Raw genomic sequence first — 22,981 nt, forward strand, 5'->3', positions numbered from 1 at the left:
AATTGTTTTTGCTGGGTCACTGGAGTCTGTGATGACGCTTCAAGGCAAAGAGGAAGTGTATGAATACAGATTTAGCTGAGAATATACTAAAACATGCATTGTCTAATATTATTAGGTGTATCACTCGCCAGCAAAGCATTTTCTATCAACCGTATTGTATCTGTGCAAGTTTTCCTTTTAGTACTCACTTGGTATTCAGAGGACTAACTTTAAATATATATCTCCTCCAAGGTGGAACATGCACAGCAAATACCACACATAAATGAATATCATATAAACATATTACCCGCAGTACCCTAAAAAATATTGACAATAGGCCGCAACTCATTAAATTTAACATAAAATCAGCGCTGGCATTTTCTGTACTTTATGTAAAGGCAGACAACATGAAAGGTGTCAGGAAATAGAATCTTAGCTACCTAACCTTACCTGATGGTGAACTACTCAAAATGTCATAGCCCGGTGCTGTGCAGTTGGAGGAAGTCGTCCATCTTTATATGCTGACGATGGTATATTGCTAAGCTGTCAGCAAGACAAACTGGGGTTATTTTCATAATCTGAAAGATGAACTATACTGTATTCTGCTTTGTTTACTCATTCCTTTCTCAATACAGAATTCCATGCACAGTATGCGATTCATAGTTTTTGGTCTCCAATATTGTTCTAAAACAACAAACAGAAAATCCTGTGAATCATTATGTGGAAAAATCTTTCATGCCGTTTATCCAAATGTCATACATTTGGTATATATACAGCAGCTGGTTCATCTGTGCTGCTAGGCGTTCATGGACCTTGGCAGTTAGCTTCTTCATCCAGTATGTGTGGATCATATCAGGACCTTTTGCTGCGAGAGGAAGGCAAGCCCTGAAAAGTCAAAAGTCAAAACCCCTCCGGAGTCCATTCGATCCAGGTTTTAGTTTAATTAAAACGAAAAGCATTAAAATTATATCCACAGAAATCCCAGAACCCAGGTATTCCATAGCAGAAATGTTTAATTTAAATTCAGCAAAACTCTAAAAATACTTTGTAACATTAACCAGTACCAGACATCTGGCTGAAAATAGATAAGATTGATTAACGGTTGGAGTGTTTTTCTCTTCATTATTCATCAAGGGATTGTAATTATTTCATATTATATATTTAAATAAAATTATTTATAGGTATATAAAAAAATCATGGAATAATTGTAATTGAAATCGTCTTCTAATTATTCATTTAAGGATTAGAAGTCTAATACCTTCTGCTGTCTCACTTAAACTATACATTTCCATGCATGCAGGCTGCTATGCAGAGTGTTTTTCCACAAGGCAGATTCGGGTACATCTTGAGTACATTTCCTCCTTGGAGAATAATTTGCCAATCAGCACTCTAATCTTGAAAGGACCTTCCGTGTATCAAACTTAGATCCATCAAACAAATAGAGGAAACTGGCAACTCTCAACCCCTAAAAGAATAACTATAAATATGGTGGATAGTCTGATGGCTTTACATGGTGAATAGAACCTGCACAATACAAGTGCCATTTGATTAGTTGCACCCATGTCTTCAAATCTATAATTAGTCAGTGGGATCAAATGTCAGCTTTTGTCGTGTCTGGTTTTTTAGATGTTCGTTTCCTGCGACAATGTGGGACAATCTGACAATACATTCTATGGATGAATGGGAAGGGAAAGGAGTTGATTCATATCTTCCACTCTGCTTTCAGAACATTATGGATTAATAGATTTGTGCTGTGAAAGAACGTGTTATGTTTCTGTCCCTTCATGTACTGGATAATAGATGACGTAAATGTTTGTTCTGCAGGGAATGAAGGGTTTGTTGATATGCTAAATTAATAATGGCACGCATAAAACCACAACTACATAATCAATGAGCTTTCCTTATTGACTATTTGATTAGAAGTGTCATTACACATTTATGGCTTAGTTAACTGGACTTTGCGAGGTAATAAAGGAACAGTGTTTGAAAACCAGATATTAACTAGACAGTAATGATTTCAAATGTTATTTCAAATGATTACCTACCTGAAAGGTGAGCAGGTTAGCTGCATTAACTAGCTAGAAAGGCTGTTAGCATAACTACTGCTACTTTGCATTTGGAAGGTAAGATGAGAGCTATCCTAAAAACATTTTGACTAGATGTTATTATTATCAACTCCGTCAGCTTTCCTTTGTTGGCTGTTACTTTCATAATTAAACATAAACATTTCCATTTTACTAAAGTCCCTCAGAAAAAAGTCAGTTATTGAAGACCGCCTATTTTATTTGTGCAAGTGCTAGGCTAGCGCTAGTGGCTAATTTCTTTCACTGGTCTGTAGCCTACTCAGTGATGAGAGAAAAACATGTAAAAATATGTATAATTATATGTTATTATATTAGTAGTGTTACATTCTAGTCGGAAACAGTGCTTTACATTTTATATGGTCAGCAAACCTGTCAAGAAGTTGGTAACTATGTGTGACAGATAAAGTGTCATAAAACCTCAAATGCAATAAAAATACAGTATGTTAGCATACAGTAAGTCAAAGTACGCCAACACTGTCTTTATGTTTGTTGTGTGTTTTTAGTTCTCAGGTTATTGCTGAATTACAATTGATACCACCTGTTGAAAAAGTTAGAGACTTTAAGTAAGGTGGATTCAGATTTAAACATTTTCCTCATACTTTTTATTTATAGTATACTGTATGCTATTCCATGTTTCAATGAAGCTGTTGCTGGTTACATGAAAAACAGGCATCAACTTTAAATCACACCAACTTTATTTGGCATGTACATATGCGTTTAATCCATCCATGTGAGCGCATGGGGTCTGGGAAGTACTTTGTATTTCTTTCGTCGGCTTGCTTTCATCGGCATTTATGGACCTTGAGTTTGAATCAGTGACGTCACGGTCCCAAAGTTGCTTCTCTAACTTCTTCTCTAAGAGCAGAAACAGTCCTCTACTACCAAAAATTATGCAGTTGAGATTGCCCCGTCTAGGGAGTGGAACCAGGTTCAACGCAACCTACAGTGTAATGGCCAGGCCCTGCCCTGGGCAAACCCACTTCTTGAGTATATTTATTTACAATCATGTAATTGCAGAGCTGTTTTGGACTTAACTCACCTTTAGTAAGTCTTCTCAAGAAATTCTTTTTTAACAATGCCAGCGAACTGCCCCTAACGTGGACATAAAATTGGAAACAACATTAAACACAACTCTAGGTTATATTTAGCAACAAGGGTGAAACCACAGTCATGATAACAGAGCTGCCTACGCTTTCCCTGTGTCACTCTGCAGGAAACAGGCGGGAAAACAAGAGGCTTATTACTGTGGACACAGGCTAAGTATACGCCGTTGTGTCACAGTTTCACTTAGATAAGCCAGCAATGCCAAGCAATCGTGAAGAACAGATTATTGGCTGATTATTCACCCTTAGAAAACTGCATGGAAACAGATGCATTGACACTGAACACCATATATAAATTAGCATACAGGTGCTTCACAGGGTGTCTAAAGGAAACCGGTGGTGCCATTTACAAACAATGTTGATAAGTTTTGTGAAAACCAAGATAATAAGATGAGATACTTAGAACTGAGTATGAGTCCATGCGTAAGTGAACTGCACAGTATTTATAGACAATTATTACAGGGTATCTGTATCTTAAAAAGTCTTAAAAAGTCTAAAATCCCATAAATTGAATTTAAGGTCATGAAATGTCTAAAATTCTCTTAAAATTTCATAAAATGCCCAAAATACGATTTTGAAAGGTCTTAAAAATGCATTGACGTTACTTTTATGTAAAACAAATGTATAAACTTCAGCCTCGCTTTTACATGTCCCGATTTTTGAGGGCGATATAACGTAACTACAAAATGTAACTAAAGTACCTGTGCAGGTCGGAATTTATCGAGCACAACCAGCTAGCTAGTATATGGCTAGTATGCCATGCGCGCGCCGTGTAAGAGCGGAGCACAGCAACGGAGAAAACTCGATGGGGCCCCACAGCATCACTTGAGGTTTTTTTGGCCAAGTTGTGCTAATACAACACTTACTAACAAGTAAGTTACTAACGAGCTAACAGGCTAACTGCTCAGACTGTGAGCTGAATATTAACCTCAACATCATAAGCTGTTGCCATACAGTAACGCTAGTTATACATTTTAAGCTGTGGTTGCTAGCAGCGCCATGACTGAGGAGCAGCTAATCAGTTAACGCTGAGTTTTTAAGTTAGGTTAAGCATTTTGTATTCCAATGTGAAAGAACTGCGAATAAATACACATATTGTGCTAGTAATTCCAGAACTCCTTTTTGCCAGTGTGGATGTGAAATGGGTCTTAAATTGTATTCATTATGGTCTTAAAAAGTCTTAAGAAGTCTTAAATTTGATTTGTTGAAACCTGCAGAGACCCTGTATTATTGGTGGTAGTGATGACTACAGTGACAGTCATTGGCAGACAGCCACTAAAGCAGTTCTTCAGTAACATCCTTCTTCAAGAAGGAGCTGTGATACATTTACTGTTCAAACTAAGAACTTTGCACAAAACTTTGCACTTATTATTTTTTGCAGCAATGGTAGTTACTGTTTTAATATTCCAGAGACAGCAAACTAGAGAGGAGAGGGACAATTGGATGCTGGTACCCAATTCCAGGTACAGTCATTGGTTGAAATAGTCACAGCTCTAGTCTGTTTTAAATAGGATGTGGCAGTGATATCTGTGCTATTATTACTCTGTACTGACCCTCATAGCCTTAATTAGTCACACACACATTTAACACAAAGGCCAGTCACACATTAAGTGACAGATTGTGCACTGTCAAAGATCTGCCTGGGCAATGAGATCTTTCGGACAGGCTTCATGTGATGAGGGACAGAAGAGTAACAAGGACAGAGTCCCGCACTTCATCTGGGCAACATAGAGTCGAATTTGTTTACAGCAAAATGGCTCTGATTGGTTGGAGGACTGTCCAATTGTGTTCAGGGGTATTGTTTTCACTGTGTCATTTGAAACTAAACTTTGGAATCCAAAGGGAGTGTTACTATATTCATATTCTGATAAGGATTCAGTCTAAAGATATTTAGACTGATAAGATGTTTATGACCATAAAAATATGATGTGTCATGCTATATATGAAATCAGAAAGGAATGTGTAACATTTGTGGTCCTTCACACGAAATGTGCAGGATCTTTTTAGCCTGAAAACAGTCAACAGAAAGCAGTCCTTCCATTTCTTGTCATTTGATATTATTGACATCAATAACATAAAAAACGTGGTTAAAGAAACATTATCAGTATCAGAAGTTCCCTAGACAACAGCAGCACACTGAAGGAGTAATCTGAAACATTATATGGCTTCCAATATGACACAAACAAAAATTAAAAGGAGGAAATGTGTGACCACACATGAGTTAATCTATAACACCTTATCTCTTGGCATCAGTTAAACACGAAACACTACAAGGTATTGTGTTTGGTCTCTGGACATCAATTTCAGCTCCTGCTCACGCTCCACAGTTCAAGGAATAAGCGCATTAACTGATTTGATCTCAGAAGGATAAGTACAATCTGAGCAGCTGGTGTTTTACGGATAAAATAGTCCTTTATAACACCGGGGTGTGGGTGTATTCCGCCACAGCTGGAAAAAGCACTAGAATTATCAATCAAAATCCACCAATTCAACAACAACTGTAAAAGTTTTGACGCCACTTTGTGAGCCAAATAGTAGACTCATCTCATCCTCTACTACCACTTATCCTCACTCGGGTTGTAGGAGTGGCTGGTGCCTATCCCAGCTGCCATCATTTGAGAGGTGGGGTACACCCTGGACAGGTCACCAGTCTATCACAGGGCTAACACAGAGACAAACAACCACTCACACTCACACTTACACCTACGGTCAATTTAAAATCACCAATCAACCTAACAAGCATGTCTTTGGAGGGTGGGAGGAAACCGGAGTAGCTGGAGAAAAAACTTCCATAACTTGTAAAAAGGGAGAGGAAAAGTACAAAAGCCTTTTTTATTAGACAGATTTAACACAAAGGCCAGGACTCTCGACTCCGAGTCTGACTGTTAGTGATGACACATCATCTGCTCATGCACTCATGGACACAAAAGGGAGCAATTGAAAACCGAAACTGTTTTATGATGGCCAGACGCAATTGTGCACCATAGTGTCTGACACAGGGAGTGTTACAGTCTAGTCAAAACACTCCCAACTGGTAGGGTTTGCTTGGTGGTGCAAAGGTTCACATGATTCACATGATTCCTGTCCATTTGAGAAGACATGCAGTAGGTTGATAAAACTGTCCAAAAATGTATTCATACAGTGATTTTCTTTTCTAGATTTATGAGAGGAGTAAAGTTCCAGCTCCAGTCCTGCCCAAATCCACTACTACAGTAAGATTTACAGTGACAGTGAAGGTCTCTGAAGGTTCTGGAGTTGAGGATTTTTTTTCCACTAGTCTAAAATATTCATAAAATGTGTCCATATGAACACTTCTTAACCTATGAATACTTCCTTGAACATTTCCTTGCAGTTTTGAGATCTATGATGAGGATGATGACAAATTTGGATTCATTTATTGCTCTTCCTACAAGTAGTGTTTTTATCAAAGCTGATTTAACTTTAACAGCCTTAGTTTCTGTAGGTCAATCCTTTAAACAAATAGTTAGACTTTGGCAAGTTATCCCATAAAGATAAGATGCAGGGGTTTATTACAGTTTATAATAATATGGTAATGGATGACTTGTACAAATTAAGCAAATTTACGGCAACTTTCTTTTCGAGAATTCCAATAAACCCATTGTTTTCATACAAGACAGGAGTAACAACAGTAACGTTAGGGGCCTGAAACCCCAAATATGTTAAACCAATCAATACGAGGTAGTTAAAAGGATTAAAACTAAATTCTGCTGTTGTATCACAATAAACTGTGTCATAATAATATAGTCTTTTGTAAGCACCTGAAACATAGACATGCCAATTCGACCACTTACCTAGTCCAAGAAAAACAAGATTTTTGTAGTCCACATCCTCCTCTGTAATACCGTGGCTTCCTTTTTCTAACAATCCTGGCAAAGGAATATGGATTACCTCAATCTGCTGCTAAAACTCAGACAGCCCTAGCTTGTATTATCAGTATTCTGCTTTTCCATGACAAGCTCTGTTTAAGCTGGAAAACCTTTTAAACCTTGGACAGCAGGTGAAACTGACTAAGACCACATCTAGTGAATGTGGAGGCCAGGTCAACACCTTGTGCTGTTCTTTGTGTTTTTTTTTTTGTTTTTTTTTTTTTTTAGTTGTTCCTAAACTGTTTTTGTGGAGCTGGGGATGGCTGCTGCCATCAAGGAGTGTCATTGCTATGGGGTCTGGGTGCCTGGTCTGGTCTAGGTGGGTGCTACATGTCAAAGTAACATCCACGTGAATGAATACCAGGTCAAAACGTTTCCTAGCAAAACACTGAATTGTCACAAGATGGTCAGTGTTGTTTACTTTTCTGTCATGGGGTTTTAATGTTGTGGCTGATCTGTGTAAAGTTGCATTGTTGATGGGAAGACAATAAGTGAAGGGTCTAAGTCATCCAGGTCATGGTATACTCAAAAACAAAACAAAAAAAAAAAAAAAAAAACAAGCTGCAGCGAAGGCAACTGGACTTGTAGAGTTTCTTGAAGACGTTCCACCACTCATCCAAGTGGCTTAATCACATCTGAGACATTAGCGGGAGTTGGAGTTGAAATAGGAACAGAAACTGGTATGACTAGTGTCTGTTAATGGTCAGATACAGTACTTACCTGTAGTTGGTGGAAACTGTTTAAATCCTGCCATCCTTCCTCAATTAAACACTATTAGCAGTATCGAACCATTCATTTCCATTCAGCCTGTTCTGTCCTATTCAGTAAGAAAGGAGCTGATGCCACACATTGCTGTTCATGAGCTTGGTATTATTTTTTGAGTTTCCAGAATTAACTATATTGGTTGCTTTTAAGATACACCTATTCAGTTCATTCATGGTCAAAAATTCACACGATGGTGGGTAATGCCTACTTTAAATTGTATCACTTTCTGGTCTAAAAACGACATATTGTGTGCCATGGTTATTGTGATCCACAGATGGATCCGCCTTTCCTACTGCCAGCCATGACTAAAGGCCATCGTCCTGGGCGTCCTCCACTTGATAAAGGGATCGGAGCATTGTCAGAGCATCATGGAAACTTGATAAAAAAAAAAGATTATCTGGGTCAGTTGTCTTTGTTTTAGGGGGAGATTCCAGAGACTGTCATTACTTAACGAGGGATCTGCTGAGTGTCAGATATATTTAGACTGAAAAAATAAAGCAGCTTATGGAATTTGCGAAAGTGGAGCTTGATAAGATGGGCTGGTATCTGCGAAGTTTATGAGAGGATAAACAATCTCAGCCGGCCATTAGATCGCATGTACAATGACGACATGTTAGTGTCTACAAATGAGATGGAATTCACTGACTGGAATTCACATTCCATTGTGGACAGCGTCGCTGTACTGTTTTTACCACCCATATATCAAGGTTAGCCGCATGCTTGAATCCAACCAGATACCCAGGCTACATTAAAACGAGATTAGACGTTAATGTGGGAGACATTAGCTGCTCTCAAGCTGGGGGTCGTGGTCATATACTACTTGGAGGCGGTGTTAATTCTAGACATTTAGTTGCTTTATTGTGTTTAGTGCAGTTTGAGAAGGCAGCGCAGATGACGGGTGTCGTTGTCATGCAAATCACACCATCCTCTGATCTTCAATGAGCCATAACGCGTTAGCTTCAAGCCGAGCAGAGGGCCTGAGGCTGAGCTAACGCTGTAGATTAGATGGGTTGAGATGGGGGTCACGGTTGTGCTGCGTTCCGCAAAAGGTGTTGTGGGAACAGGCACGAGAAGATGAAAAGATATGTCGAGAGGAGTGATTCAAAGTAACACTCACTGGTCAGGACAGGACAGGCAGAAAAAAATTGACTTGAGTTTAAAAAAAAAGTGGAAAAACAATTATCATTCCCATAACTGTTTTGCAAGTGAAAGGGAAAGCTGTGGAAATTACAGAATGCCTCCATGTTTTGTCTTGTTGCCTTGGCAGATAAATCTGAAACTCTTCCCTAGAAGCTCCTTGTAGACGAGGTGTATCTATTTTTTCTTGAGATGGCAATCTCAGTGTTCTCATGCAGTTTTGTAGAATTGTAACCATCTTCATCATGCAGAGTATTTTTTTGTTTCATCAATTTGAAACTTGTTAAGCAAACTGTGTGAAATGTAAAACGACTCTCCTCTTAATCATCAACTGCGTAAGGGGAAAGCATACATTTGGAATTTTCTTCAAGTGACTGTAACGATATTTTCGTAACGGAAGCTTTGATGTGTCATTGCAGAGAAAGCACAGGGGGAGCTAATAACGCCGCTGCACAAGACACCACTTATGGAAGGAAAAGGGTTTGTGGATTAATCATTGACAGTACCCTCACTTATGACAGTGTCCATTTAAGTCAGTGGACTAGGCTATGAAAAATAATAATAAAATTAAACAACAGCACCACAAACTACCATCATTTTAAATGCTGCTTCAACATAAACTCAAGATTTCAAAGGGACTGGGCTGTTACATTAAAATGTATTTGTTTTATGAGTGTACCTGCTGAACTGACCCAATGATCTGGCAAATGAGCATGTATAATTATATCACCACTGGGATATACCATCAACCCTGATGATACCATCTACCCTTTTCAAAGAGCATTTGTCACAGATAGTGGTGAGGACTTTCCACGCCTCAGCAGAGTTGTGACGTTCACGAACTAATCCTATCTGTTGACTGGCTCTTTTAAATGTACGACGGGAACTGAGATGCACTTATTTATTATGTTTATTATTATTATTTATTTATTTTGCAGTGTTTGACACAGTTGCACGCAGGAGCTCTTGCTATGCTTTGAGACAGTGTTGGTGACGGTATGGGTGGTGAGCATAGCAGTGGACCCGGTTTGATTCAGTACAGTGGTGTCAGCATCAGTCTATTAAGAATCTATTTTTTAGATATAGATAGACTCTAATGTCTAAGTTACCCTATCATAATGCTTATGTTGAGGATAAATTACATAAATATCAAAATGAGCCAGTCTTTTGAACGGCTCTTTGAAAGAGCCATAAATACCATCTCTGCGCCTCACTTAAAAGCAGGTATGGCAAAATCCTTTACTTGGTTACACGATACGAATCAATGCGCACAACAGTTATCATGATCAAAAGGAATTTCTGTTAAACCACCCATGCCTATTTTTGTCCATCACTTGTATTTGACCTCCCAAATAAGTAGCATTCCATGAGACGCACCGCATCTTCCGAGAAATGATAAGACGTGGAAACAACTGGGCGAACAAGTGCAGCTTTGTTACATGTGGTGTGAAGTGACACTGCAGTTTTGCAGGCAAATATCTCGCCGTTGAGTGTGATAAATGGACGGGTCAACTGCGGCTGATCAATCCACCGTTGGCTCGCTCCCCCTCCAGCATAAGATTTATGGCACACACATGGGCTGAGACAGATGAGGAAGCACTTAATGAATAGCCAGTACCCCACAGGGAGAAGAATGGAGCTAGAAGATTTCCGAGCGTGACTTCCGTGTGTTTGTCCGCATGAGCTGCAGGTGGTCATTTCCTTTTTTGGAGATAGTCTTTGTGACAGCAATCGTGACATAACCCACGCGTGGTTGTTTTGCAGGGGGGACAAAAATGCATGATGTCACTTGTGCCGAACCGTTCAACATTAATCCAGCAATTGAGTTTGCGCAGGCTCGCCGCCTTTGTGCCTTGTGCTGCATTCAGGGAGAAGTTTTCTCCCTGTTAACACATAAAAAGTCATCTCGGTGCGTGACCGTTTCAGATTATTCTTGGAAGGAACTTTAGTGTTCACCAAGGTCTTCCAAAGAAAGCACCGGCAGTTTCAGCGCTGTGTTTTTTCACTGACTTTATCATAAAGGTTAGGGAGGCTGCAAATCGGAGTGACCCGGAGTCAAAGCTTTTCAGAGCTCACGCACAGTCACTGATGCATGAAATGGGTCTTCGGCTTAGGTCATTTTCAACACTACCACGAGACACAAAGGAGAGTTAGGATTAAGCGTAATGAATGTTTGTGCCGGAGACGTGCACTATGCATCCCGGACAGCTGTGACATGATTTGCTTAAATTCATCTGTATCCTTGAGGTGTCACCCCCTCTTTCTGTCGCATCATTGCGCTCTCACTGTCGCAGCCAAATTTGAATGGGTCTCACGCTGCATGGTGGGAAAACTACATCCATCAGCACCACAATAAACAAATCGTGCACCTTTGGTGTATATTTCATTTACAGATTTTATTTATAATGGTTAGCAGTCAAGGGGATTGCACTGCAGTCTGCTCACACGTGCTGCTGACTAAAAGCCTCATGTGACGGCGTCAATAGTGGCTGAAGATGTCAAGAATAAAAAGATTGGGGTTTGTAGTCCGTTACAAAGAGTTTAGCGGTTCAAAGCCATGATTAGTATAATGCACATAAATCTCCAAACAAACCGCATTGTGTGTAATGTAGGCACCAGGTTAGCTCAGGGAACAAAGAACCTGTGGAATTATGAATAACGTCATTATATAATAACGTCATTTGTTCCATTGCATTACTTCACAATATCCGTCATCACAGCTTCCATGTCGTTTTCACTTAAAAGCACAGGAACAATGTGAAGTCAGAAAAATAGCCTCCCAACAGGGGAAATGAGACCACGTAACTTTGTCCTGGCAGGGACAGCAGACATCAGCATTGATCTTCAGTAATCCTTGCAGAAACTATTCGTTAGCACACCGTGAAAACAGAACAAGTTGTTGACCTGGCCTCCAAATTCACTAGATCCCAAACTGACCCACAGAGGCCCCTCCCCTCAACCTGAGGCCCATGGCCATTCTCTGATGACTCACATCTGGTTTGGAGGCACAAGGGAGACCTATGCAATGTTAGGAAGGTGGTCATAATGTTATGTCTGATTGGTGTATTTCCCTTTTAAGGCTGACATGACCAAACTCCAGTCTGAATAGCACTTTAGGGACAAATCTTCTGATGCGCAGGCACAGCTAGAAACAAATGAGTCATGCATTCATTCATTATCTGTTACTTCTTGTCCTCCTTGTAATTGGGCGAGAGGTGTTGTACACCCTGGACAGGTTGCAAGTACATCACGGGGCTGACGACGTGACGATGGTATCATTTTCGTTTTCTAACTGGAAAATTTCTTTGTGAAAAAACAAAAACATTGGTTCCTAAATGTCTTGGTATCTTTTCTTAATGGAGTTAACCTCACTTTTTAACTAATTTCTCATGTAAAAAAAAAAAAATGTAAATATGAAAATAGAATTTGCTTTTTAGTAGTGGTCTGCCAGTGATCTGATTTCCTCCCTGTGCATGTGACCATGAGATCCAAACAAAGTGCCCGTGTTAGAACGAAGCCTGCGCACAGCTACGACTGCAGATGGTATTTGCACATGCTATGATCACGATAAGTTCATGCAGCCACTCGTTTCAATGAAGCCCTGTGGTCCAAGTGGACGTGCACACTGACCTGCCACAGTTCATCACGTATTCACCTGCTATGTATCTACCTTATGCATCTCCTTGCTGAGATAACAAGGCGGACGTCGTCAGGTTCTTGAATGGCAAATTAAGATTCCAATCAGCGGTGCAGCACAGAGGACAGTAGATGTTTACAGAGTTGCACAGATTGTTTACGTGGTTGAAATGTGAGGCGGGGATGAACTGAATGCTGCTATCGCCATATCTGGTGTACGTGTGCTCAGACACAGGAGAAGATGCGATGACCATCTCCACTATAATGTCAAGTATGCGTCCAGTGCAGGCATGCTGGCATGGTTATATTAAGAAATAAAGATGTCTCTTGTCTGTCAACAGACAGAGGAATGCCTGGTGGTCTGGGGCCATTACTGGAAGAAGAATTACTGAGAAGTACCGAAGGAAACATCGACCACATATACTGTGGTGCCTGTTGTTAAACACTTTTGTCTTTGAATGATTACATTGCTGCTGCTGCTTAATGAGGCTCACCTTTGAACTCGGTGAGGAAGCATCCAGGAATGCCTGCTATTCAGAACAGCCATGTCACTGTTTATTCTGTGCGCAGGGAGGGAGTTCTCTCAAGTCCTCACACTTGATCTGAAATAACTGGAAAGTTACCTATTTAAGCAATGAAACAACGTCTCCTCCTCTCCCTGACAAAAGACTGCTTCCTTCCTGCTGGCCATGGCCCTTGGATTACGGCGAGACTTCATGTTTTGGTATCAGCAGGCATGTTTGGGCCGGCGGCACAGAAAGGCCAGTCTGTCCCAGAGCCGCTCAGGTCCCCGCAAACAAACCCAGGAAGAGGAGGAATGTACCAGCACCGACTTTTACTGTAATCTAAACTAGTTTGGAGTGGAGCTTGACAACAGCAAGCGAAAACACGAAAACACGCTATGTGGCAAGATGTACCACTGTACACAATGTCATTATACGTTTTAGAATAGATCGTCTCCACTATTTGCACATCTGTGTCACATCATTTGCAGGGGGGTTCAGTATATTGCGATTCATGTACGACCTGTTTTGTTTTCTGTACATTTGGAGACCCACCCATGATTTCTATTTTGATGGCTGCTGTTTATTATGGCCCAGGTTAGCTTTCACCATGTTTAAAGTGTTGCATTTTTGGCTAACTCACTAGCAAGATGGCTCAAGGGATTATAGTGGTGTTTTCTTGATCCACTACCATCACTACCATCATCACCAAGTACAGATATAACACCCAAGAGGACACATTAAAATCTGATCTCTCAGATGGTGCGCAGGCCTGCATTTGACTACATTCCATCTGCAGTGTGAAGGCGAATGTGCCATAACACAACACCCTAACTGTTGCCTATTCATGAGTAAGGAGAGGTTTTAACATCCTATGATCCCCAGCTGTTATCGAACTGAAAAAATAGGTAAATCTAAACAGAAACAAATGAATAAGACAGTATTCTGGTAGTTTGTGTATTAGTGTTCAAACTTATGTATGCAAATTACCAATGTGGAATTAAGTTAAGGCAGTGGAGCTCATTCTCCAACAGACTTCACTCCGCTCCTTCAGTGAGTGAACGCTACAGAACATCATTCTTATCATTCTCAGTCCAGCTAAACAACTCACCTTTCTGTAACAGATGGTTTCATTTTATATTATTGTGCACATGGTTGCAGCTTATTTATCATTCCTACTGACACTCACTGGCCACTTTATTAGGTACACCTGTTCAATTGCCTGTTAACACAAATAGCTAATCAGCCAATCACATGGCTGCAGTTCAATGTATTTAGGCATGTAGAGGTGATCAAGACAACTTGCTGAAGTTCAAACTGAGCATCAGAATGGAGAAGAAAGGGGATTTAAGTGACTTTGAACGTGGTATGGTTGTTGGTGTCAGACGGGCTGGTCTAAGTGTTTCAGAAACCGCTGATCTACTGGGATTTTCATGCACAACCATCTCTAGGGTTTACAGAGAATGGTCTGAAAAAGAGAAAATATCCAGGTCATAGGAGAATGGGCAGACTGGTTGGAGATGATAGAAAGGCAACAGTAACTCAAATAATCACTCGTTACAACCAAGGAATGCAGAATACCATCTCTGAACGCACAACATGTCCAACCTTGAAAAAGATGGGCTACAGCAGCAGAAGACCACATAGGGTGCCACTCCTGTCTGCTAAGAACAGGAAACTGAGAAAACAGTTGGCACAGACTCACCAACACTGGACAATAGAAGATTGGAAAAACATTGCCTGGTCTGACGAGTCTTGAATTCAGCTGCGTCATTCGGATGGCAGGGTCACAATTTGGTGTAAACAACATGAAAGCATGGATCCATCCTGCCTTGTATCAACGGTTCAGGCTGGTGGTGGTGGTGTAATGGTGTGGGGGATATTTTCTTGGAACACTTTGGGCCCCTTAGGACAAACTAAGCATGGTTTAAATGTTACAGCCTACGTGAGTGTTGTTGTTGACCATGTCCATCCCTTTATGACCACAATGTACCCAAAGCTCATGACAATGAGTTCACTGTACTCCAATGGCCTCCACAAACACCAGATCTCAGTCCAATAGAGCACCTTTGGGATGTAATGGAATAGGAGATTGGCATCATAGATGTGCAACCGACAAATCTGCAACAACTGCGTGATGCTATCATGTCAATATGAACCAAAATGAGGAATGTTTCCAACACCTTGTTGAAAGTATGCCACAAAGAATTAAGGCAGTTCTGAAGGCAAAAGGGGGTCCAACCTTTAACTAGCAAGGTGCAGCCGGTGAGTGCATATCGTATTTATGTACTTCTGTCTCTATTTCTTGGACATTTGTTCAAATTTTGTAAATTCCCCAACTCTATCAAGGTGTTATGCAAAAAAACACACTGGGCAGGAGACCAGGCAAACCTTAAAAAAAACAAGGTTATAACATTAAATGAGTACAAAAACAAAACAAAGCAATGCGTCTAGTGTTATGACAACTGAGCGATTAAGGTTGCAATCTCAATCCCCCATCCAGCCCATATCAGTTCCCTGAGCAAACAGCAAGCAGGCTCCTGTTTTTCCTTTGTTTCTTTTCCTCTCCCCGGCGGCTCTCTACCGTGTTAAAGGAATTCGGGAGGAATGCCGAAAAAGCATCCTGTTTTCGTTCCGCAGTCTTAGTCAGCTATTCACACTCTGCGGTGCACGCGGGGCGGTCTGTGAGTTCTTAGTGACGTCAGAGTAAATAACTCGATGAACTAATGGAGACACGGGTGCAGGTGATGACTGTGTGACCCAATTTGTTTTTCAGCTTACAGTCCTTCCGATCCAGGAACTTCAGCATCAGTGTTGCTTCACTACACGAAACAAGCAGAACAACATCACAGTAACCTTATCTTTTTGATCATTACTTACTGCTATTATTTGTCATGCCTTAAACATTTGACCTATAACCCAGGATGTCCTGTAGATTATAAGCAGCCAAAAGCATCCACCACAATAAACAATTTCTGAGCTCATGTCCCTCTCGGAGTACAACCTATCTAGTGTAAACATCAGTTTAAGAAGCGACAATGGGACAGACTCCCCACTATGAAGAGATAACAACCGCACGTTGCACTACAGACAAAGAAAGCAATGCAAGAGGCTGCGGAGCATAAAGGGCAGGACGGCCGGACTGAGGAACGTAAGACTGCTAAAATCTGGTGGAGCTGTGTAAATTTTGCACGCAATAATTTTATTCTTTTTATTTAGTGTCCATACACTATAGTTACCTATGGGAAATAATCCAGGGCCTGAGTGCATAATTTCATTCAGTCTCATGCTTCTGTGTGGTTGCGAAGTAACCACATGCTTCATTGTGCCCAATGTATAGTTAAATGTAAAGCACAGCTTTAAAGCAGACACACCTGCTTTTGAGCTGTCGTCCCGCAGTATAAAGGGTTTAAGGATTGAAGTACTTCATAGAGTGTAACATGCAGGAAGCAGACATGCCCAATCCTTTAATTTTAGGCTTATATTCAAACCTATTCTGGTCGTTTTCAGAGCTAATGTGAATTCAGCCAATTATAAGGACAAGTTTGTCCAATCAAAAAGTGAAGAAAAAGGAAACGAGTGACAGTATTTCAGATTGGCTCAATATGTTTAGAGTCAGTGTACAAATAGAGTGCCATTCTTTTATTAATTCTTTCACCTGGACTTTGTACTGTTTCCTGAAAAGCAGAGTAGTGGAAAACATGGCAGCACCCTTGGGTGTTGTCAACAGGTGAACAATCAGTTCCTTGTTCATAGTTTGATTCGTTTGGTCCGAAATTCTGGTGTAGTTTCACTGCCCAATAAACAAATCAAGAGCAGAGGTGATGCATTAACTGTTCATCTTGACTGGGACATGCACGCGCAATGGTTGCCAAACAATTTGCATACATTTATATATTGCCTAGTCCAATGCACATTGCTTTCTGAACAAATTTAATAGTAGTAACCCGTGCCAAAGAAATGCTGTCAGCTCATATTCTGGTGTTCTGTGCCTGAGTTTAACTGACAGATTTCACATCAACCCAAATGAAGTGCACAAAACTGGCCTAGATCACAAATACAAATAGGAGGAGGACAGTGGGAGGTGCATGCTTCAGACTGTTCTGTAGCAATTACTGTTAGTTACTAGTTTCTAATGGAGAACGAAACGAGCCATTATAAAAAATACTGGGTGACGCCACATTTTGTTATATCACCTATATATTTTGTTATATCACCTATATAACAAAATGTGGCGTCACCCAGTATTTTTTATAATGGCTCGTTTCGTTCTCCATTAGCAACTAGTAACTAACAGTAATTGCTACTGAACAGTCTGAAGCATGCACCTCCCACTGTCCTCCTCCTATGAAGAATTTGGTTTAGCACACATTTAGCAGAAATGCATTAGATTAGATTAGATAGAGACACGTGACATTCTGAGACGTGTAGATTTGCTTTCTTTTAATTTAGCAATATATGTCCTCCACATACAGATCTGGAACCAGCCGTCATCTAGCTCGTAGCCTAGCCCAAACACTGAGACATAATCTGGCCGCCCACATCTTTACCAAACATTGGTTAAGTGTTCATGCCCGTGTTCTCTTTATCCAGACATAAAAAAACACGTTTTCATGTCATGCTGGGTCACATGCAGTACAACTTCATGGCAGGCACCGACTCTGGTAAGCTAGGCTAATCAGCCGTTAGCCATACCATCGTATTACTCAACAGGAATGTCAACGCTAATCTCAGCTAACTTTTGTTGCCGGGTTTATGAGTCATATGGATGCTTACATCATATGCATATTTGCAGTGTAACATAAAAAGAAAATGAAAGAAATAGTCAAATAAAAAATACAACAACTGTAACCTGGCTCTTTCTTTGTTGAGCTTACTATAAATTTTATGTGAATACCATAAATGCATTTTAATCATACAGTTTTGCGTCATTCATCCAGGTCTTTTATAAAGGAGGTTATGCCTATTAACTAACTATGATAAGTTGCATATGAACTGTAGTGGTATGTTGAGTATACAGTCAGTGCCTAGTTTTGCTGAAGTTAGTATTTCTCTTGTGACCCTGAACCAACATCGAACCCCCTAGTGTCATCAAAAAGTGCTTCCGTGCTTGTGTGTGAGAGTGCAAACTGTCTTATCACGACAGAATAATTATAAATAACAGTGTTTGCCAGAGCATGCGATTCGTAGTTGAAGGTCAGGAGCAAGGATATCAGACGTCACAAAAAACTTTCGGAAATGAAATACTTTTATGCATCTTTATTTTCTCATTCAGCTCACCAGTCATAGAAATATAAAAATACATCTGAATAAGTTAGAATATAAATAAATTATCCTTTTTACAATTGTTGCTATCATTCCATCAATAGTAAACTTAAAGCTGGTAAACCATCCATCATATACAGCATTGAGATATCTGAGAAGGAATGTTTCCTTAGAAAGGCCTCCATGTGTCCAGTGGTTCCTGTTGACTTCAGTTTAACAGATAAAGCGTGTGACAGGCTTTAGTGCACAGACACACACAAAAAAAATGCAGGCAACAGATTAATTGCTTTTGAAGTGCATAGCCTAAGTCAGGAGTCATAATTGCCCAATGGCTAGTTACAAAGGTTACAAAGTGAACATTTGTCATAAGGGAAAACAATTTGTTGGCAAGCTGCACATCATTGCAGTCCTGAGGCTTATCCTTAATCAAAACATTAAACAGGAGCTATGCAGTAAACATTTGAGCCAACACAATAGACCTGCTGTACTACCGTTGTTATCCTAACTGAAAATATATTGTGTGTGTGTGTGTGTGTAGGAGCTGACAATAGACCTTGCATAAAGCTAATTGTTTGTGGGATAAATTCCCAAGAGATGCCCTTCATTTCACTGCGGCAATATGTGCCAAGAGTGAACAAGCTGCCGTTTTCAAGTACTGGCTGATAATTAAAAAGCTATTTGCTACTGCACCCTAAACATTAGGGAGTTCGCCAGATTCCAGCTCTGATACAGAGGAATATAAAACCAGAGAGCAGTTTCCAGAATATGTGAATAAACATGGACAAACAGTTTCCTACTACATCGAAAGTCACTATGACTCTGAAATATGGGACCATCCAACAATCATCCATACAGAAGAGTCCATTAAAACCAAATATTGTCCACTAACTCCAACGCAAACGCAATGTCCACGTCCTTGGGTTTGTAGGATCCTTCTACGACAAGTTGATTGTTATTAAGCTCATTACAGTTGAAGACTTCATCCCCACCCATCCTAATGCTGGAAGGCTTCTTTTCTTGAGGAACTGCCAGTCTTCCAATGCTGCACTTCATCGATCAAACACTTGAACCACTGCCTCCCATGTTTCCACTTATGCATCTCCAGAGTTCATTTATGAACTCCTCTCTGAAACTGAGCTTGATCCAAAGATATCCACACATCCAGAGTCCATGGTGGTTGGACTGCTTCTGGTTTTCGTGAGGTCCTCTATCTCCTTGTTCTGCTCTTTAACTTGTTGGCTCTAGAAGGATTCTTCTTTGACGACAGAAAGTTTATGGCGATTGCTGTGTTGGACCTGACCAGAGATCTATAGGAAAAAGAAAAGAATCCAGGTCAGAGGTGTGCCTTGTGTTTAAGACAAACGCAAACAGTTCATTGCGAATTTAAAGACTGATCCTTAAATTACCTGAAAGATGTCAGCAATTTGTTTGTGCTTGCAGATTCTGTTAATGAGCCAGTGGCGTCGGTCCTGGAATCCTTTGAGCTGTGGACAGACATAATATCACCATTAAAACGAATGTTCAGTGTCTCAGGACCTTTACAAGCTGGACATTTTTTATTTAAATCCAAAGCAATTTCTTTGGGATTTCAAACTAATATTTCTAGATTCCTTATGAGTGATAATACAGGGCACGCCTTAGATACCATTTAGAGACAATGACTAATTCATACTGGCTGTTTCGTGACCACAAAAACTCTTAAGACGCCGCAAGCATTTCCTTGGTCAAAAGCAAAAATGTAAACTTGTAACCAAATATAGCAGCACTGCTAATAAACCTTTATGATTTCATCCAAGTCCTACTCAGAAATGCGGGCTTTTCTTTCCACTATGACTGCTACCCTCATAATGTGGCACGGTTATCACATACTAAATCTGGTTGCCTCCTCTACGTCAACAAAGTTAAGGCTCATCACTGACACTGGTAGGAGACACAGAAGCACCTCTGATACTATCTATCACCCAAAGGTAAGAATGTGAGGGGAAGGACTGGCTTTGCAGTAGGTCTGGGTAGACGGAGGAAGACGCCGTAGGCTGGGAAGAACCCTCACCTTTCAAAGCAGAAGCTGCTGCAGGTTTTATCAGCTGGGTTGAGACATTTGCACCGTTTGGCTGATCGGCGCCGGCGAGACAGGGGACTTCCCAAACCATAAGGAAGGAGTTTGCTGTAAATGAAAAATGAAACTCATTATTTGGTGAAAGTTACTTGGGCTAGTCATAAAATGACACCAAAAGAGAGATAGTAGTTGTGATTAGGGTTAAGGTTGCCCTCTAAATTCGAAGTATTCAGCAGCCTTACCTTGGCGTGTTGACCCAGATAATATCCAGGTGGCAGAAATAGATGCATTCTCTATCATCCCAGCTGCTACAGGAGCAGCGTTTAGTCCTGACATGGTGCGGATTCTGTGTCTGAGGTGGCTGCTCTGATAAGGGGAGTCCACAACCTGGGAAAACACAAAGGATCCAGAGATTAAAAAGTGACAACTAAGCCTCTGCGGCGTGACTATGCAGTTAGTGATTGTCAGCACAAACAAACCCACTCGGCGGGCTAACACCTAGCGGTGCGGTCAAACAAATGTGGCTTTGATTAATAGCGGAACATGTTTGTCGCATTGTAAAGGGATGGAGCTTCAGTCCAAGTCAAACAACCTTGTAATGTGGCCAGAGGTGCTTGAATCAATAACAGTGTGGTAACAATGTGGTTGCTCTCCAATAAAAAGGCGTGTTACTTATTAAAGGAAAATATTCTCTGGAAGGCTGAGCCCAACTCTTGTTTTGTATTTGCACTAAATGTGAAAACTGGCAGAAAGTCAAAGGGTGCCGAATAAACTCATGCAACCTGCAAAAATACCAACAACTTGACTCTTCTGCTGAATGAATCTGATTAAATTTAAACACTTTTGTTACCTTAACTCTAATATTCAGTCTATAACCTTCAACCCCTTATTTAAACCAGGCTAAGGCACCAAAGATCATAGTATTTATTGCATAAATAAACAAACTAAATATATTCTAAAAGCAAACTGTTGCTTCATCACCCCCCCCAAAAAAAATCTGAGAAAAGTTACTCACCCTCGTGCAGAGTAGCGCAGATGAGGAACAAAGTGAGCATGTTGCACATGGAGGAAGCCATCATCATCCTTTGTGAATTGAGTTTTGATAAGTTAAAGTCTCTGAAAGATGTCCGTGAGTCCACAGAGATCCTGTGTGTGTTCAGGCTGGAGAGCAGCAACAGGTGCTTTGTGTTCTCATCCCCGCCAGAAGCGTCTTCTTATACACTGATCACGGTGGCTCCTCCCACCTGTGTGTGCACTCATCTTTCCATGTGAAGCATTGTTGTTACACAACCTGCCCCCCTCCCTCCCTCACACACAAACACACATTCCAACCGTGACCTTAATAACACCATCAGCGCCCCAACAGGACAAGCAGGGCAAAAATGCAGGGCAGGTTTGAGTAATGCATTTTTTTTCCCCCGTCATTGTTTTGTGACGCAGGACACCAAAGCTGCTTGGATTAGAACACAATTCTCAACACCGAAAGTGTTCTGCTTGACAGTGCAGTGGATTTAAACAGCATTCAGAATATTATGGAGTGATTATCCCTGATGTGCCAACTAAACAAACAATGACCTAAAGAAGGCAAACCTTAAGCCACTGCCACCAATAACTGTAGTTATTTCTACAGTACATGAGATAAATGTGAATAATTCTGTTAATCTACACAGGCTGTATGAGGGTGGGCAGACAAACAAAGGGCAATATGAAAAGAAGGGAAATAAAACAATACATTGAATTGCAAAAGGTCAGAAATATATTTAAATAGAAAAAAGATTTTCTTTTAATTCGTTCTTGACTCCTTTGTTTTATTGTTCAGTATTTAATAAAATGAGATTACACAATGCTTCGTTGTGATTTTTAAAAGCAAGTGTGTATTCACTACCTCAAAAGCGGAAATTGTGGATAAGTGTCATGTAACCGGTTAGCAAACTTGTTGCTGCATATCATAGCTACACGCCACCGTTGAATGAAACACAAATGCAGGCTGGTATCGGTATCGATACTGAGCCAATACCGGTACACCCTAATGCGTCTGTTAAACATAAAGAAAATAGTGTATTTCAAATCATAGCTAAGAAGAGATGTTAACACAAGACATCAGAGTCATTTACATATTTATTGTAAACTGAAGGATGTTGAGATAGTGGCCTCATTTATTGAGGTGTTTCACAAGGTTTGTTGTGTTGGGACATCCCAATAGTTTAGCTACTTTCCAGTGTTCCTGTTAATGATATACATTACCTCGAACGACTGAAGTATCGAAAATATCGATATTTTGATTTAAGAATCGATTTTAGAGCATAAAGACCTGGTATTAGAAGCATCGATATTTCTGCATCGATCCGCACATCACTAATTGGAGGCGTAGTAGTAGATGCAGTTGGCAAAGGAGACCTGTGATGAAGCCCTTTGAGATGACCATGGACGGGGTAGAAAGAGGGTTGCACAGAGATGAGACAGAGACAAGAGAGGTCCTTAATGAACTTTTACCTAAGTTTCATCTGATGCAGCAGTGTACATTTTGTTAAGGACTTTTAACTAATATTTAAATCCCCAAATTTGA

The 22,981-nt window shown here is 40.4% G+C and overlaps 1 protein-coding gene across 1 annotated transcript; it reads right to left on the minus strand.

Annotated features, from left to right (window-relative positions):
- Positions 1 to 18,338: 18,338 nt before the first annotated feature.
- edn2 (endothelin 2) lies at positions 18,339 to 21,592 on the minus strand. The gene is made up of 5 exons (XM_047604205.1): positions 21,431 to 21,592; positions 20,658 to 20,802; positions 20,410 to 20,523; positions 19,766 to 19,843; positions 18,339 to 19,666 (listed from the first exon to the last, which is right to left on the minus strand). The coding sequence occupies exons 1-5, from the start codon at positions 21,495 to 21,497 to the stop codon at positions 19,567 to 19,569; spliced, it is 504 nt and encodes a 167-aa protein (XP_047460161.1). The 5' UTR covers positions 21,498 to 21,592; the 3' UTR covers positions 18,339 to 19,566.
- Between the last annotated feature and the right edge of the window lie 1,389 nt (positions 21,593 to 22,981).

Source organism: Mugil cephalus, chromosome 14 (assembly GCF_022458985.1).
Source record: "Mugil cephalus isolate CIBA_MC_2020 chromosome 14, CIBA_Mcephalus_1.1, whole genome shotgun sequence".
Classification (NCBI taxonomy): Eukaryota; Metazoa; Chordata; class Actinopteri; order Mugiliformes; family Mugilidae; genus Mugil; species Mugil cephalus.

Coding starts and splice junctions, on each gene's coding strand:
- edn2 (XM_047604205.1), bottom strand. CDS start 21,497: ATGATGATGGCTTCCTCCATGTGCAACATGCTCACTTTGTTCCTCATC. Junction 19,844..20,409: donor AGCAGCTTCTGCTTTGAAAG/GTGAGGGTTCTT, acceptor GTCTGTCCACAG/CTCAAAGGATTCCAGGACCG. Junction 19,667..19,765: donor AAATTGCTGACATCTTTCAG/GTAATTTAAGGA, acceptor TTTTTCCTATAG/ATCTCTGGTCAGGTCCAACA.